General features: G+C 38.4%; 1 protein-coding gene across 1 annotated transcript; it reads left to right on the top strand.

The window, feature by feature from the left end:
* The first annotated feature begins 268 nt into the window (after positions 1 to 268).
* LOC134494858 (armadillo repeat-containing protein 12-like) lies at positions 269 to 11,104 on the top strand. Its single transcript, XM_063300104.1, has 5 exons — positions 269 to 420; positions 2,019 to 2,153; positions 6,234 to 6,407; positions 8,033 to 8,104; positions 9,444 to 11,104. Exons 1-5 carry the CDS (start codon positions 334 to 336, stop codon positions 10,074 to 10,076), a joined length of 1,101 nt encoding a protein of 366 aa, XP_063156174.1. The 5' UTR covers positions 269 to 333; the 3' UTR covers positions 10,077 to 11,104.
* Positions 11,105 to 12,950: the final 1,846 nt, after the last annotated feature.

The raw sequence follows: 12,950 nt of genomic DNA, 5'->3' as shown, positions 1-12,950 counted from the left end.
GGACTAAAGGATTAAAAAAACTGCCAATATTGTTATGAATGTATGCAAATCTACGGTGCTACTACACTGGTATACTAGCAATCTTTGCATTTCAGAAGGAATATTATAGAGATAAAGGAGGTAAGAAAAGGGTATCTAAAATGATCAAACTTTGTGTTTCTTTTGATTGTTACAGAAGTATGCAAAAATGTCTGCAAAGGGGTTCTGAACCATCTTCAATCTCCATGGAGTTGGAGTTTCATTTCTGAATTATTGCTTCTAGGGCTGTCTCAAGAATCTTTCTACATTTCATCTGTAAAAGTGACTGTTCCAGGAGAGCTCAGTCGACTTCTGATGTCCCTCAGTCCCAACCTAGATGATGACACCAAGAGGATGACACTTCATAACATCACTCAGTGTATCTACTTGAAGGCATCTGAGGTGAACGTCCTAAGTTACAGGGCATACTGTAAAATGCAATAAGAAAGGCTAAGCCTGATGCAGCTGCCCAGGTCCACAGCTCAACAACTTCAGCCTCAAAGCTACTTTATTACCTGGTCCTCATTCCATTAGATATCAATTTCCAAGATTGTGTACTTTTTCTGGAAAAAGGGATGAGGGATTCTGCAGAAATCAGCCTAATGTTACTGGGAAAGATTTAAGGTGCCTCTTTCACTGAGAAAAATTAGGCCAGATTCTCAGCAGAAATTGAAAGGTACTACATACAGTAGATCACATAAGAGCCTCACGTGGCGCAGAATGGTAGGCAGCAGCATTGCAACCGAAACTCTCCCCACAACCCAAGTTCGATCCCAGCGGAAGCTGGATTCTCGGGTAGCCGGCTCAGGTTGACTCAGCCTCCCATCCTTCCGAGGTCGGTAAAATGAGGACCCAGCTTGCTGGGGAAGGTGACGACTGGGGAAGGCAATGGCAAACCACCCCGCTATAGTCTGCCAAGGAAACATCGCAAAAGAGGCATCCCCCCAAAGGGTCAGACATGACTTGGTGCTTGCACAGGGGACCTTTCACCTTCACATAGATCACAGCTGATAAGATCAGCACTTCCTGCCTGTAGACCAGCCCTTCTGGGAAAATCAGACTCCAGTTGGACCTGGAGCAGATGTCGGAATTACTGTTCTGTTGCTGCATTGTGCGTCATTCATGAAGTCCTCAAATCTGAAGGGGATACTACCTTTGTCCTAATGTGCATTTAAATGCAGGCATTTAGGAAAAATTTCATCCCAGGATAAGCCTGGGATCCATGTGTGCTCTAATACATAGGCCTTTTGGAGATCAACTGCTTTCCCCAACTCTTTTTTAAACTTAGGGAGGCTAAGAATATGTTAAGCACCCATCCCTGTATTTAGAGATCAAATCCCATTCAAAAATAAAAATCAAAAACCCCAAAGCCACTCCAGTGGTAAGAAGACTTACGCCTTTTTTTACCCACCTAGAATTGCACATGATTGAACTGATTAAAAAATGATTGTCTTGCCTGGTGATTTTTGATCCTATGTGAGTCTTGCCAAAACTAAAGCTCTCTGGATATGTTTTACTACAACTCCCATCACCACAGTGCAGAGTTGATAGGGCTTATAATTAAACACATTTAGGGAGTAAGAAGAGGAAGGCTGTCCTACACAGGAGTGTCCATGGGGAATATCAAAAAAAGTCAAGATGGCAACCATGCATACTGGCAGATGGAATTGATAAAGACCTGGGTGAAACCTGGCATTTATCCCAGTAAAATGCAGATCATGCCGTCCTGCAAATGATCAATCCCCAGAATCTGTGGTCCTATTGTGAAATCGAATTGCCCTTCAGGGTCAATGTCAACAAAAAATTGTTGCATCTCTCTTGATTGTTACCACTTTACCGTCTACATACGGCATGCAATTTGGTATCTTCACCACCACATGTTACATCATGAGGTTTATGTGGTGTTATGGTGAACGAATGGAAATTTGCCACATGCCAATGCTGGTGATTAATAAGGCTGATGCGTACAGCCAAGTGATTGTTTCTTTCTCACTTCCTAGGCAAATGGTTGCACCAATGAGGACATAAAATTAGTGGCCTGTTTCCTGGATGATGGGGATAAAGAAACCAAAACTGAGGCCCTGAATGCCCTCAAAGCTTTCACTGCCATCTGGAGGTTTAAAATCAAAATCCAGGTAAACCTTTATTCATATAGTGTATGAATCCCAAATTTTTTCTAGGGTGCCTAATTTCTTATAGTAACTTTTAATGTAAGGCATATATAATCATATAAGGCTGTTATATGTCAATAACATTAAAGATTTTATCAGCTGCCTAACCATTCGTGAGGATTCTGACCTCAGCATACTTTCTACAGGTGTGTTTTTTTTAAATCTTGTAATTGCTATTGATTTATGCTTTGCTTCCTTTTTGTATGTTTTTAGGTTTTTTTCAAAGTGTGTTCTGTATTTTACTTTCAAAATTGTATTTTAATTGTTTTTGTAAGCCACTCTAGGACATTACTAGAAAAGTTGGGATAAAAATAATTTTTAATTAATAAAATGAACACTGAGAACAAAGCTATTCAATGCTCTACACTGTATATTTTCCCTTGCAGGATTGGGGCTAGTGTCTAAATTAATTCAATTTAGGAAGTGATGCAGAAGAAAAAGCATTGCTGTCTAACAAACTCACAGCAACAATCCATAGTTGGTTTTAAGTTTTGAAAAATACATCTCTGTTTGTATCAATATCATATATTTAATATGTTTTATTTTATTCCTTTAAAAATTAAAAGGAAAAGAAGAACAAGAAGAAAGATATAAACAGGAAAGGAAAAAAAAAATTCCAAAGCCAGAGAAAGAGGGAAAAAACCCTAAAATGTACAGAAAATAATTTAGCCTAATTATTAAACACATAATTAAATCTTGATTATTTCAAATAATATCAATTGGTCTTTCCATTCTATGAATAAATAGGCAGCTCATAAAGAGAAAGCAAACGCATGCTGGTCTAATATATAGACCTGGGATTACCTTGTCTTTCCAACATGGAAGCAGCACTTCTTTTGAGGCCCCCAGTGCTTCATAAATCTACAGTTTTTCACATTGTGATAAATTTCAGGTTTGGGGTAAAAATTCAGAAGTACACTAGTATCTTTAAATCAAATTGAACTTGTAAGGCCATATTAACAAACTTATGGATATTGAACCAAAATAAGGCAATCGTGTAAGATGCAGATTATATGAATGAGTGTGCCCTCGTTTTAATTTTTTAATCTTTTTTTGCCTTCAAGTCAGTCTTGACTTCTGGTGACTACATTGACTGATCCATGTAGATTCTCAGACAGATTTTTTGAAAGTGGCCTGGCCTTGCCTTCTTCCTAGGGCTGAGAGGAAGTGACTGGCTCCAAATCATCCAGCTGGTATTTTGCCTAAGAAGGGACTAGAACTCAGGTTTCCCCACTCCTAATCCAGCATCTTAACCACTTTATACTTCTAATATAAGTTGTTAGTCAAGCCTTTTTAGATATTCACTCAAGTGGCTGGTAAATGTGGAAATGAACCTCTTGTTGAATTCATCTCATTTTAGGATTTTAGGAAACATATTTAATATTCTTTAAAACCTTTAACCATGATTTATTAATATGTGTTATTCCATATTTTTTGCAAATAGTTAATATTCCAATAAGTGATACTTCTTAATTGTTTATTTAAAAAATACTGTAGATATCAAAGCATCTAGCAGACATTCCAATATAATCCTAGTGCACCTGAACAAATTGTGAAATCAAGAGATATTTTAACTGAATATTCTGCCATTTCATAGTTTTATGCATTCCAGATTGTTCTTGCAATAACTCAGATTGTTCAACCTGATTGACAATAGCACGATCTAAACTATTAATATAACTGCTTGCCTTTGACTTCCAAAAGAACCCTTTTACACTAGGATTACCTCAAAGTATAAATATGTGAATAAGGGTCAGTATTATACTTCCTTGCCAGGATCTTCCAAATTTTCCTAATTGGTTTATTTTATTAGACAGAACATTTTGTATGTAAGAGTGGCTAGAATTTAATACAAAACTGTTATTATTTGCTAGTGATATATTACTGATAATAAAATCTCATCAAATTTATGAGAAATATAAATGCTGTATAAATGAATATTACTTCAAGATTGATATATTGACATACAGTAGTGATATTCCTAACCTTATACCTTAAAGTTATTTCAAGCAGATTGGTGGAATTTATCAACTTAAAAATTAGAGGAGATAAAAGGCATTCTTGATGAGTTCCATATGATATCATAATAGTCAAACAGATAATTCCATTTGTAGTAACCTCAGCAAAGGGAATCGAATACCATATTTTGATCCAGTTAATAAAGAAGGAGAAAATTTGCACTTAGGCAATATATGTTTCAAAAAAATCTCCTGCACCATTTCGAAGGCTTTTCCTGCCATTCAATAAAATCTCCACCGTTGATTTCAATTTTTCTCAATTATCAGATGCTTGACATTTTTTAAAATAAAACCAGATTGTGCAGGATAGATGATGAAAACCAATATAGCTGGCAGAGTACATAACAGGGTTGTGATCAATACTTTTGTATCAACATTTAGCAAGGAAATTGGACAATAATTTCCACAGTGAGCATGATCTTTACCTATCTTCAAAATCACAGTTATATAAACCTCACTAAAGGGCTTGGAAAAACTTACTTAAAAAGGCATCATTTTAGACTTTGAAATGTATTGGGGCAGAAACCTCAATACAGGTCTTATAATACATAATGGGACAACCAGGAGCTTTTCCTGTTTTCATAGTGATATCTATTATACCTTGGTGAGATGGAAGTGCACCCGAATAAGCTGCCTGATCTTACATAATTTTAGGAATTGCTATATTATATAAAAATTTATTACTTTCTTCCTCTGTTACATTTAATTCAGTATTATATAAGCAAGAGTAAATATTTTTTAAAAGTTGATTTATTGATTCAAAAACTCTCCATCTCCTGGGCATCCGCACTAGCTTATATAATATTACATTGTTGCAACTATTTCAGATGAGTGGTTAGTAATTTACCAAGTCTTTTACCTTGCTCCCAGTATTTTTGCTTTATATGATTTAGTGGTTATTTCGTTTCAAGAACATAACGGGAATTGTTTTCCTATCTAGCATGAATACACGCTCTGTGCAACTGGGCTTTTAAATCATCTGCATATATGCTCAAAAACTTATTTTCTTGTTTAACGTTTTCATTTTTTTTAATAAAGCATAAGAAATAAACATGACTACACACACACACACACACACACCTTAAAGGAATTCCAAACAACCTATACTTTTACAGCTTGTCTGTTTAAAAGAAAAATATTGAAAAACTTGTGAATAATAAAGGTATATTTAAACATAATCTAGAAAAAATAAGGGGTCCAGAAGGAAATGCAGTGAATTCATATATATGTATGTATGTATGTATGTACATACACACACATACATACACACACACACACACACACACATCCATCCATCCATCCTTCTGGACCTCTCATTTCTTGTTCTCCCACAAATGTTAAGTGCTTGTGAATCAGAAGTACTACCTAACTAGTCAATCTTAAATTTCCACTTATGTAGACTAGGCTGGCCCATTCCTAGATAAAATATTGTTCACTTGTGGAAAGACACGCTTTTCTTGTCAAAGAGCAAGTTGTTCAATTTAAGTATCTGCCTCCTCTTAGAGCTTTATCTAAGATATTTTATTTTCACGTAACTGATTGAGATGTCATATTGGGCTAAAACTAAAAAGGAAGAAAAAAGTAACTATATACATGTGCATACTAATATTTCCAAAAATCAAGGAAAAGATGAAAAAAGTTTGCTTTTGGGGGGCTAACATGAATTTTTGAAAACTAAAACAAAAATCTCCTTCAACTGAATTTAGAGTTGCATGTACAATGAAAACACATTCTTTCAGCCACCACTAGAGAGCACTATGATCATGGGGTATGTGACACTTTTGATTTTTTTTTTTTTAATTCACAAATTTTAAATTAAAGCCAGTGTGCTGGCTGGGGAATTCTGGGAGTTGAAGTCCACAGATCTTAAAGTTGCCAAGGTTGAGAAGCACTGCAGTTAACTTTAGAGATGCGTCCTTATCAAGTCAGAAATCAGCTATTTACATTATGTCTCAAAGGTATATAGATTGTCGAAGGAGAATTGCTAAAGGATAATTCAATTGCCCTTATGTATTTTTCTTTTCAGGAATATGTCCCCAAAATTATTGAGATGGTGACAAGCAACCGGGACAACAATCTGCAAATTGCTGGTTTGAGGCTGCTGAATGGGTTGCACATACCAGACCACACACACACATTATTGAAAATGAAGTTCTCAAACTTTATGGACATTCTGCTTGTGGCAAACACTTTGGTCAAGGTACACAACACACAGGCACCTTCTTCCCTTTCAATAAGCCTAGGGGCTTGAGACTGGCTAAGCCTGGAGAAGGGCAAAAATGCAGCTTCATGTCTATAAAGAGATGCTGATAGAATTCAGTTATCTTTCCTCTAAATGCATCATTAAATTCAGGGTTCAGCGTTTCAAATTCTGATCTATTCTAGTTCTCTGACTCAATTCTGAACCCAGTTTTTAATTCTGACCCCTCCCCCACCCAGTCAGCCTGTCTTCTGTGGGTCACTACTGTAAGCATATTCAGTCCTCATTAGATAGGATCTCTTTTACCCCTGATCTTTCTAAAAATTATTAGTATTCTTTGTCAACCTTGGGGTATCCTAAACATTGCTGATGCCTCTCTCCTATTCATTGACATTGACATTTTTTTGGCTGATTGAAAATGGTCATAATGGTTCTTATAGCTTGAACATTTGAACTAGGGCAAAAAAATTGGGCCTGCAGTAAAATATTAAAAGGTTCTTCTTCAGGCCTTTTCCAAGGCACACTATTCTATGCCCCAACTGCTGTTAGCTATTCATGGGCACTAATCATACCCAGTCACTGCTGGAGTATAGTTTTGTAGGGCTTCTTTTTTAACATCTGCAAAAATAAGGATCATGAGAAGCCTGCTAATACCTCCCTCTGTGGGGTAAGTGGTGTCAGTCTGGCTACACTGATAACCTGAACATCAGAAATGCAGAGAATAATTATTAAAATTCATATTGCCTTTCACTTATGAAGCCAGCTTTGCATAATTGCCGCCAGACTAGAAAGCATTACATGGGATCCTCAGCCAGTCTGATTCAGGTCTACGTTTTGCAACTGGTAACCTACCATAGCTACTCTGGAGGCGTGCCTAATCAACATATATCGATGGAAGTGCGTTCCTCCTCTTGCGTTTTCTCTCTCATACAGATAGGCAGGAGAGAGGGAGTAAAAACAGACAGGGGAAAAAGCTATTTTTCAGCAGAATAGATTTCTCCTTTCGCTGTATTTGATGTTTTTCTTTATGAGTGGTCTTGGACTGTAAATAAACTTCAAACTTCGATTTCCTCTTCCCCCACCATGCAAATGAATAGAGGAAATCAATCAATTTGCTGGCATAGGGAAGAGTTGATGCACTGAGCAGCACAGCTTGGCCTTTCAGGAACCTAGTGCCCCTGGGTGCTGTGTTTGGCTATTTCCCCAGTTGTGACTTACAGGATCTTCATAGCATCACCAAGGCATCACTGAAGTGATGTGAAGTCTGTACTCTTTATTGTTATTTTGGTTTATGATGGTTGGATGACTCTAGATCAGTGTTTCTTAACCTTGGCAACTTGAAGATGTGTGGACTTCAGTGCACAGAATTCAATTCTGGGAGTTGAAGTCCACACATCTTCAAGTTGCCAAGGTTGAGAAACACTGCTCTAGATGATGCATTGAAATCCTTGTGGGTAAATGACCAGCAACAGCAACAAAACAAATGATTGCTTAGCCAGCATTCATTCCCTATTTGCTAGAGAGCTTTTCTTTTCTTTTGTTCTTAAAATTTGTTTTAGTTGCAAAGGGTCTAATTTCTCCTCCCTGACAGTTTCTAAAATGGATCTTCTCACCTGTTTGAGCAGGTACAAGTTCTCAAATTTCTTGTAACACTCGCTGAGAAGGAAGACCTGCTGTATGACATCATGAATTGTCGGGTAAGAAGTTTGTGTTGTGGGTGGGAGAAAGCAGTAGAATGTAGCAGGAGTTTCTGGGAGCTCTGGAGAGGTTTGGGGGTTGGGCTTTTTCTTCTCCATGAGATCTGAGAACACAGCAGCAGCTTATGAAACTTGGACTTCCTAAGATCTAGAAATCTATGAAATTGAAAGCAATAAATGAAGAGTTTAAGGCCCCATTTTATGGCTGAAATCAGTCACAAAGCCTTATAATCTGTGGCAAATCAAAACAGTTGTCAAATAAAGGCCAGGTCAGAAGCATTAAAAAGAAGAATGCTCTCTGGTCACACCATATAGTCGAGCACTGCCTGTCTAGTACGTGGTCTGAGTTCACGCTAAATGCATCTGGTTAATCACAAACAGCTTTGGTTAAAATCACAGACAACTGAACAGGAGATTGCAGTTGTCAACACTGGGAATTTAGTGAGCAGATTCGAATGTCAACACAGAGATATCTTTTTAGAGGCCTAGATATTGTATATCTCATCAAATTATGGGGAATTTCCAGGTCCTGCAAAGCATTCTCTGGGTTCTAAAGGGGGAGGATAGGCAGGAACAAGCACTTAGTTGTCATATTCTTGGCACCTAGCTGGACCCAGCTTTGTCCCTTTCTATCCATCATGAATACGCTAGTTCCTTCCAGCCCTGATCCAGAAATAGCTCTTTGTCCTCATCTTTATCTGAGATAATGTAGAGGAGTGCAGAGATTATCTTGACAAAGGAATGCAAGAGTCGTTAGAGAGCCATTAAGAGAAAGTAAATGACAACTCAATCCTGGGAAAGGAAAAAGCATGGGGGAAAGATTCAAAATAACCCTATATTGATTATGTTTGGTATAAGATGGGCAGAGGAAAGCTCTGGCAGACTTTCAAGCTACTGTTATTATACCCTACAACGGTACAGTAGTATTCTTTAATACTTGTGATGTATGTTTCCTGATCTGGCCTACCTCAAAGGATGGACAGGTAAGCATGACACTTAACAATGGAGAAACTGCCCATCAACTTCTCTTGGATAACAGACTGAGCTAGCACGTGGATGACTTGGTCACAGTCTTCCTCCATTTCATGAAATGCAGGGCATTTCTATTTTTAAAAAAAATGTTATAGACTGTCACAATTTATGCAAGTTGGTATCTTCTCCCTCCCCCCTTTTATTTTGTGATAACATGCAGTGTCCACCTTGAGAATGGGGGAGCCAGAATTAGTGTTACCTTTCATCACTTGTCCACAGTTTCACACATGTGAAGTGATGGGGGGAGAGGAAAGAATGAGGGGGAAGGCCCTGAACTGACAAAGTATTTTTCATCTTTCCCTTCAAGGCATCCCCTGAATTCCTGAACCTCTTCCAGACATCTCAACCTGGGAACCTGCTTTATGAGATGTTAGTGTTTGTGGAACGACTCAGTGAAGGGCGCCTGTCTCCACAGTATCAGTCAAGGCAGTGGAAATACAACAATAACACCCTCCATGAAATGATCTTTGGCGACAATTCCCGCCTTTCTGACCGCTTGCTGGCTCTCATTATCCATCCTGAAGACGAGGTGCAGACTCAGGCTTGCAAAGTGATCCTCAGCCTGAGGCTCAACAGGGAAGAAAGTAGGGCCACTAGTGGGAATAGTATAGGGTCTGAGATCAGTGCTTACCCTCTTGAATCTACCAGACAAAGCCAGGTTGTAAATGCCTCCCCCGGCAGCCAGCCTCTTATTCCAAACGTCCCAACCACCAACTCCTCCTCTGATGCTCTTCACGGTGAAAGTGGTCACAGCTTTTACCCTCTGCAGGGCACCAACGAGACTGACCACAGCTTCCATCCCCTAGAGAGGGCCGACCACAGCTTCCAACCCCTTCCGAATATCAGTGTGGAGAGCAGTGGCCATGTCCTGGAGGAACAGAGGGATAACTTTCACCCTCCCCCAGTTGCTGGCTCAGACGAGAGCGACAGCAGCATTTGAAGGGGGCAGCTGTACAGAGGAAAAAAGAGACTAATAAATGTGTTGGCAAACAGAGGGAAATGCCTTTCTGTCTCTATGTAAAAAAACACAAAAGAGACAGATATTCTAACTTCTCCCAAATCAGAAGAGCCCTTGTCTAAAGTGTTTAAAAAATCAGTCCCTTTTCTGTCACTGATATGGGAAATGCTAACCATGTCCTCTCTGTTATATATTTAAAGTTTGGAGCATTGGAAACACCATTCAGTGATTTCGCTCCAAAACTACATTCACCTTGCCAAAATCTGGCTGGCTTAGCATATTGCAGCTTGGGATATTGTGTAAACCCAGCCAATTGTGATGAATAAATTAAGCCATGGTTAAGCTAACCATGGCTTAGCACAGTCTGTAAACCCAATCCAAAGCTTTGTAGATCTGCAAACACAATCACCCATGAAGATGTTTTCTTAAAACCATGCCACAAGTGCAAGAAAAATTGGCCAGAAAGGAAAACTGGTTGTATATGGATGCTACACCTTGTTTGAATTGTTAGTCTCAAATTGGTTTTATAATTTTTAGAAACACCATTAAGGAGCTTCATATTTAGGCATCATGAGCACTGAATGAATTCTTCAAAGAAATTCACATGTAGAGTTGTCTTGAACCAACTTCAAGCCAGGTTCCCCTAATTTAGTGGCTGGTAGTTTTGCATATAGAGAGCCAGTTTGGTAGTGTGGTTAAAGCACTAAGCTAGAAACCAGGAGAGTGTGAGTTCTAGTCCTGCCTTAGGTACAAAGACTTTGGGGTGACCTTGGGCCAGTCACTCTGTCTTAGCCCTAGGAAGAAGGCAAAGGCAAGCCGCTTCTGCAAACCTTGCCAAGAAAACTGCAAAGACTAGTCCAGGCAGTTGCCAGGAGTCAACAGTGACTCAAAAGTGCACACACAAAAAAAAACCCTTTTGTGTATATGAGTATCATATGCAGTCTGCTGGCAGTCCTGATTTTTCCTACTGAAATGATAAGATTTGCATAAGAATTACATGTTTGTTTCTTTTCTTTGCATTTAAAAGCTTTATTAGTTTTCAGAGTATAACTAAAATACAAAATAGAAAATATAGAAAAGTTAGAATATAGAACTAAAGAAAAAAGAAAAAAAACTATAAAGGTGCAAATAGACAGAAAACAGAAACGGAAAGGTGACTTCTGACTCTCCAATACAGATATAGATAAGTTTACAAATATAATCTCTTACCATTAGTTAAACCTTAGTAATATTATTTCTATCAAAACAAACCATTTAATCACTACAACCCAAAGTCAAAGCTTCATTTTTTTCCAACACAAGCAAGTAGTCTAAAAGTGGTTGCCAAGTAGAAATAAATCCAGAAACAGTATTTTCTCTTATTAATGCTATTAACTTAGCCACTGGGGCCAAATCCATTAATTTAACAATCGAGTCTTCCACTGTAGGTATTTATACATTATACATTTTTGACAACTTCTCAGTGGTTAAATACCAATGGAACATACAGTATTTTATAAAAATTCTCTTTTAAGTTGTAATTCAAAGTAAATTTCAAACCTTTGTTCCACATGAGAATTATATATTTGTTTCAGTTTGTATATAAAAGCATATTTCCAGTCCTTATGGTTGAGAGATGTTGCCTAGCAAACTTCACGGGCTGTATAACTTTGGGGACCAGAAAGTAAAGAAAAATAAATCCAGTGACAATCCAAACATGAGCTGTGTCTGGGGAGAGTACTGTGGTTACTGTTTTTCAGCATCAAAGCTAATTATTTTATTTATTCCATATAAATAAAACATGACCTGTGCAACTGTGGGAGAGTTGAAATTATATTGGGAATATGCAGTAAGTACAAGAGTGGATAGACTATAATGCACTTTTGGGGGACTGCTTTGAAGACTACTTGAAAACTGCAGTTGGTTCAAAACCCAGTTGCCTTTGGGCATGTGAGTGAGAGCCATTACAACCAGGTTACACCTATACTGTGGGCACAGCATTGGCTTCTAATATACTTCCAGATACAATTCAAAATGCTAGTTTTTACCTGTAAGGCCATACATGACTTGGTTCCCAGGCACCTAGAGGACTATCTGCTCTAGGTACAACCAACCCACGGAAAAGGCTTGTTCCAGTTTGGGAATGTTGAAGGCTCCCCAGATATAAGAGGTGAGGGGAGTAGAGGCCAAGGCACACATGGTACCAGTTCCCAGAGGTCCAGCTGGCACAAACTCTGGCATCTTTTTGTAAAGCTGTGAAATGTTTTCCCAGGGCTTTTGAGAGAGTCACTTGATTGTTGGGTTGGCACAGGTGGTTATTATACCATCAGAAGAACATTCCTGATGAGAACAGCTGACAAGCAGGTGCTAGCAGGTGTAGGAACTTAAACCGTGAGCTGGTGACACTATAATCAATTCCAGGAGCCCTGCAGCACAGAAGTGGGTGTGGAAGAGAGGAAGATTCACAAAGCCTGAAATTCTACAGGCCAAGTACTGGCAAGGTACTGGACAGAAGGAAGTCCTAAAGAAGTCAAAGATGCCGATGGTGAAAAAAGACAAATCTGTGACTACAGCCTTCAAGAAGTAGGGAAGGAGCAAATAACACCAGCCTCCGCTCAGCACCCAGTCTACTTAGGCCATGGAAGCAACTCTTTGTTTATTTATTTATTTATTAAATGTATATCTCACCTTTCCTTTAGGGGGTTAAGACTGTGGGACAGAGTGGGTGGGAAGGACTAGGGATAAGTTGAAAGACTCAAGATAAATAGCCCAGACGGAGTTAAAAGGAAAAATAGATTGGAGTAGTTTAAATAGGTATGAAGGTTGAATGAAAAGTAATTTGTCCAATGTTATAAATTGCCAACAGATGGCAATATT

Source organism: Candoia aspera, chromosome 3 (genome assembly GCF_035149785.1).
Source record: "Candoia aspera isolate rCanAsp1 chromosome 3, rCanAsp1.hap2, whole genome shotgun sequence".
Taxonomy (NCBI): Eukaryota; Metazoa; Chordata; class Lepidosauria; order Squamata; family Boidae; genus Candoia; species Candoia aspera.
This window is presented reverse-complemented; position numbering and strand designations above follow the sequence as displayed.

What these genes read in the sequence shown, in the direction of transcription:
- LOC134494858 (XM_063300104.1), top strand. Translation starts at nt 334, where the DNA reads ATGTCCCTCAGTCCCAACCTAGATGATGACACCAAGAGGATGACACTT. An exon ending in TCTACTTGAAGGCATCTGAG is followed by an intron (nt 421 to 2,018) that starts GTGAACGTCCTA and finishes CTCACTTCCTAG; the next exon opens with GCAAATGGTTGCACCAATGA. An exon ending in TGGCAAACACTTTGGTCAAG is followed by an intron (nt 6,408 to 8,032) that starts GTACACAACACA and finishes CTGTTTGAGCAG; the next exon opens with GTACAAGTTCTCAAATTTCT.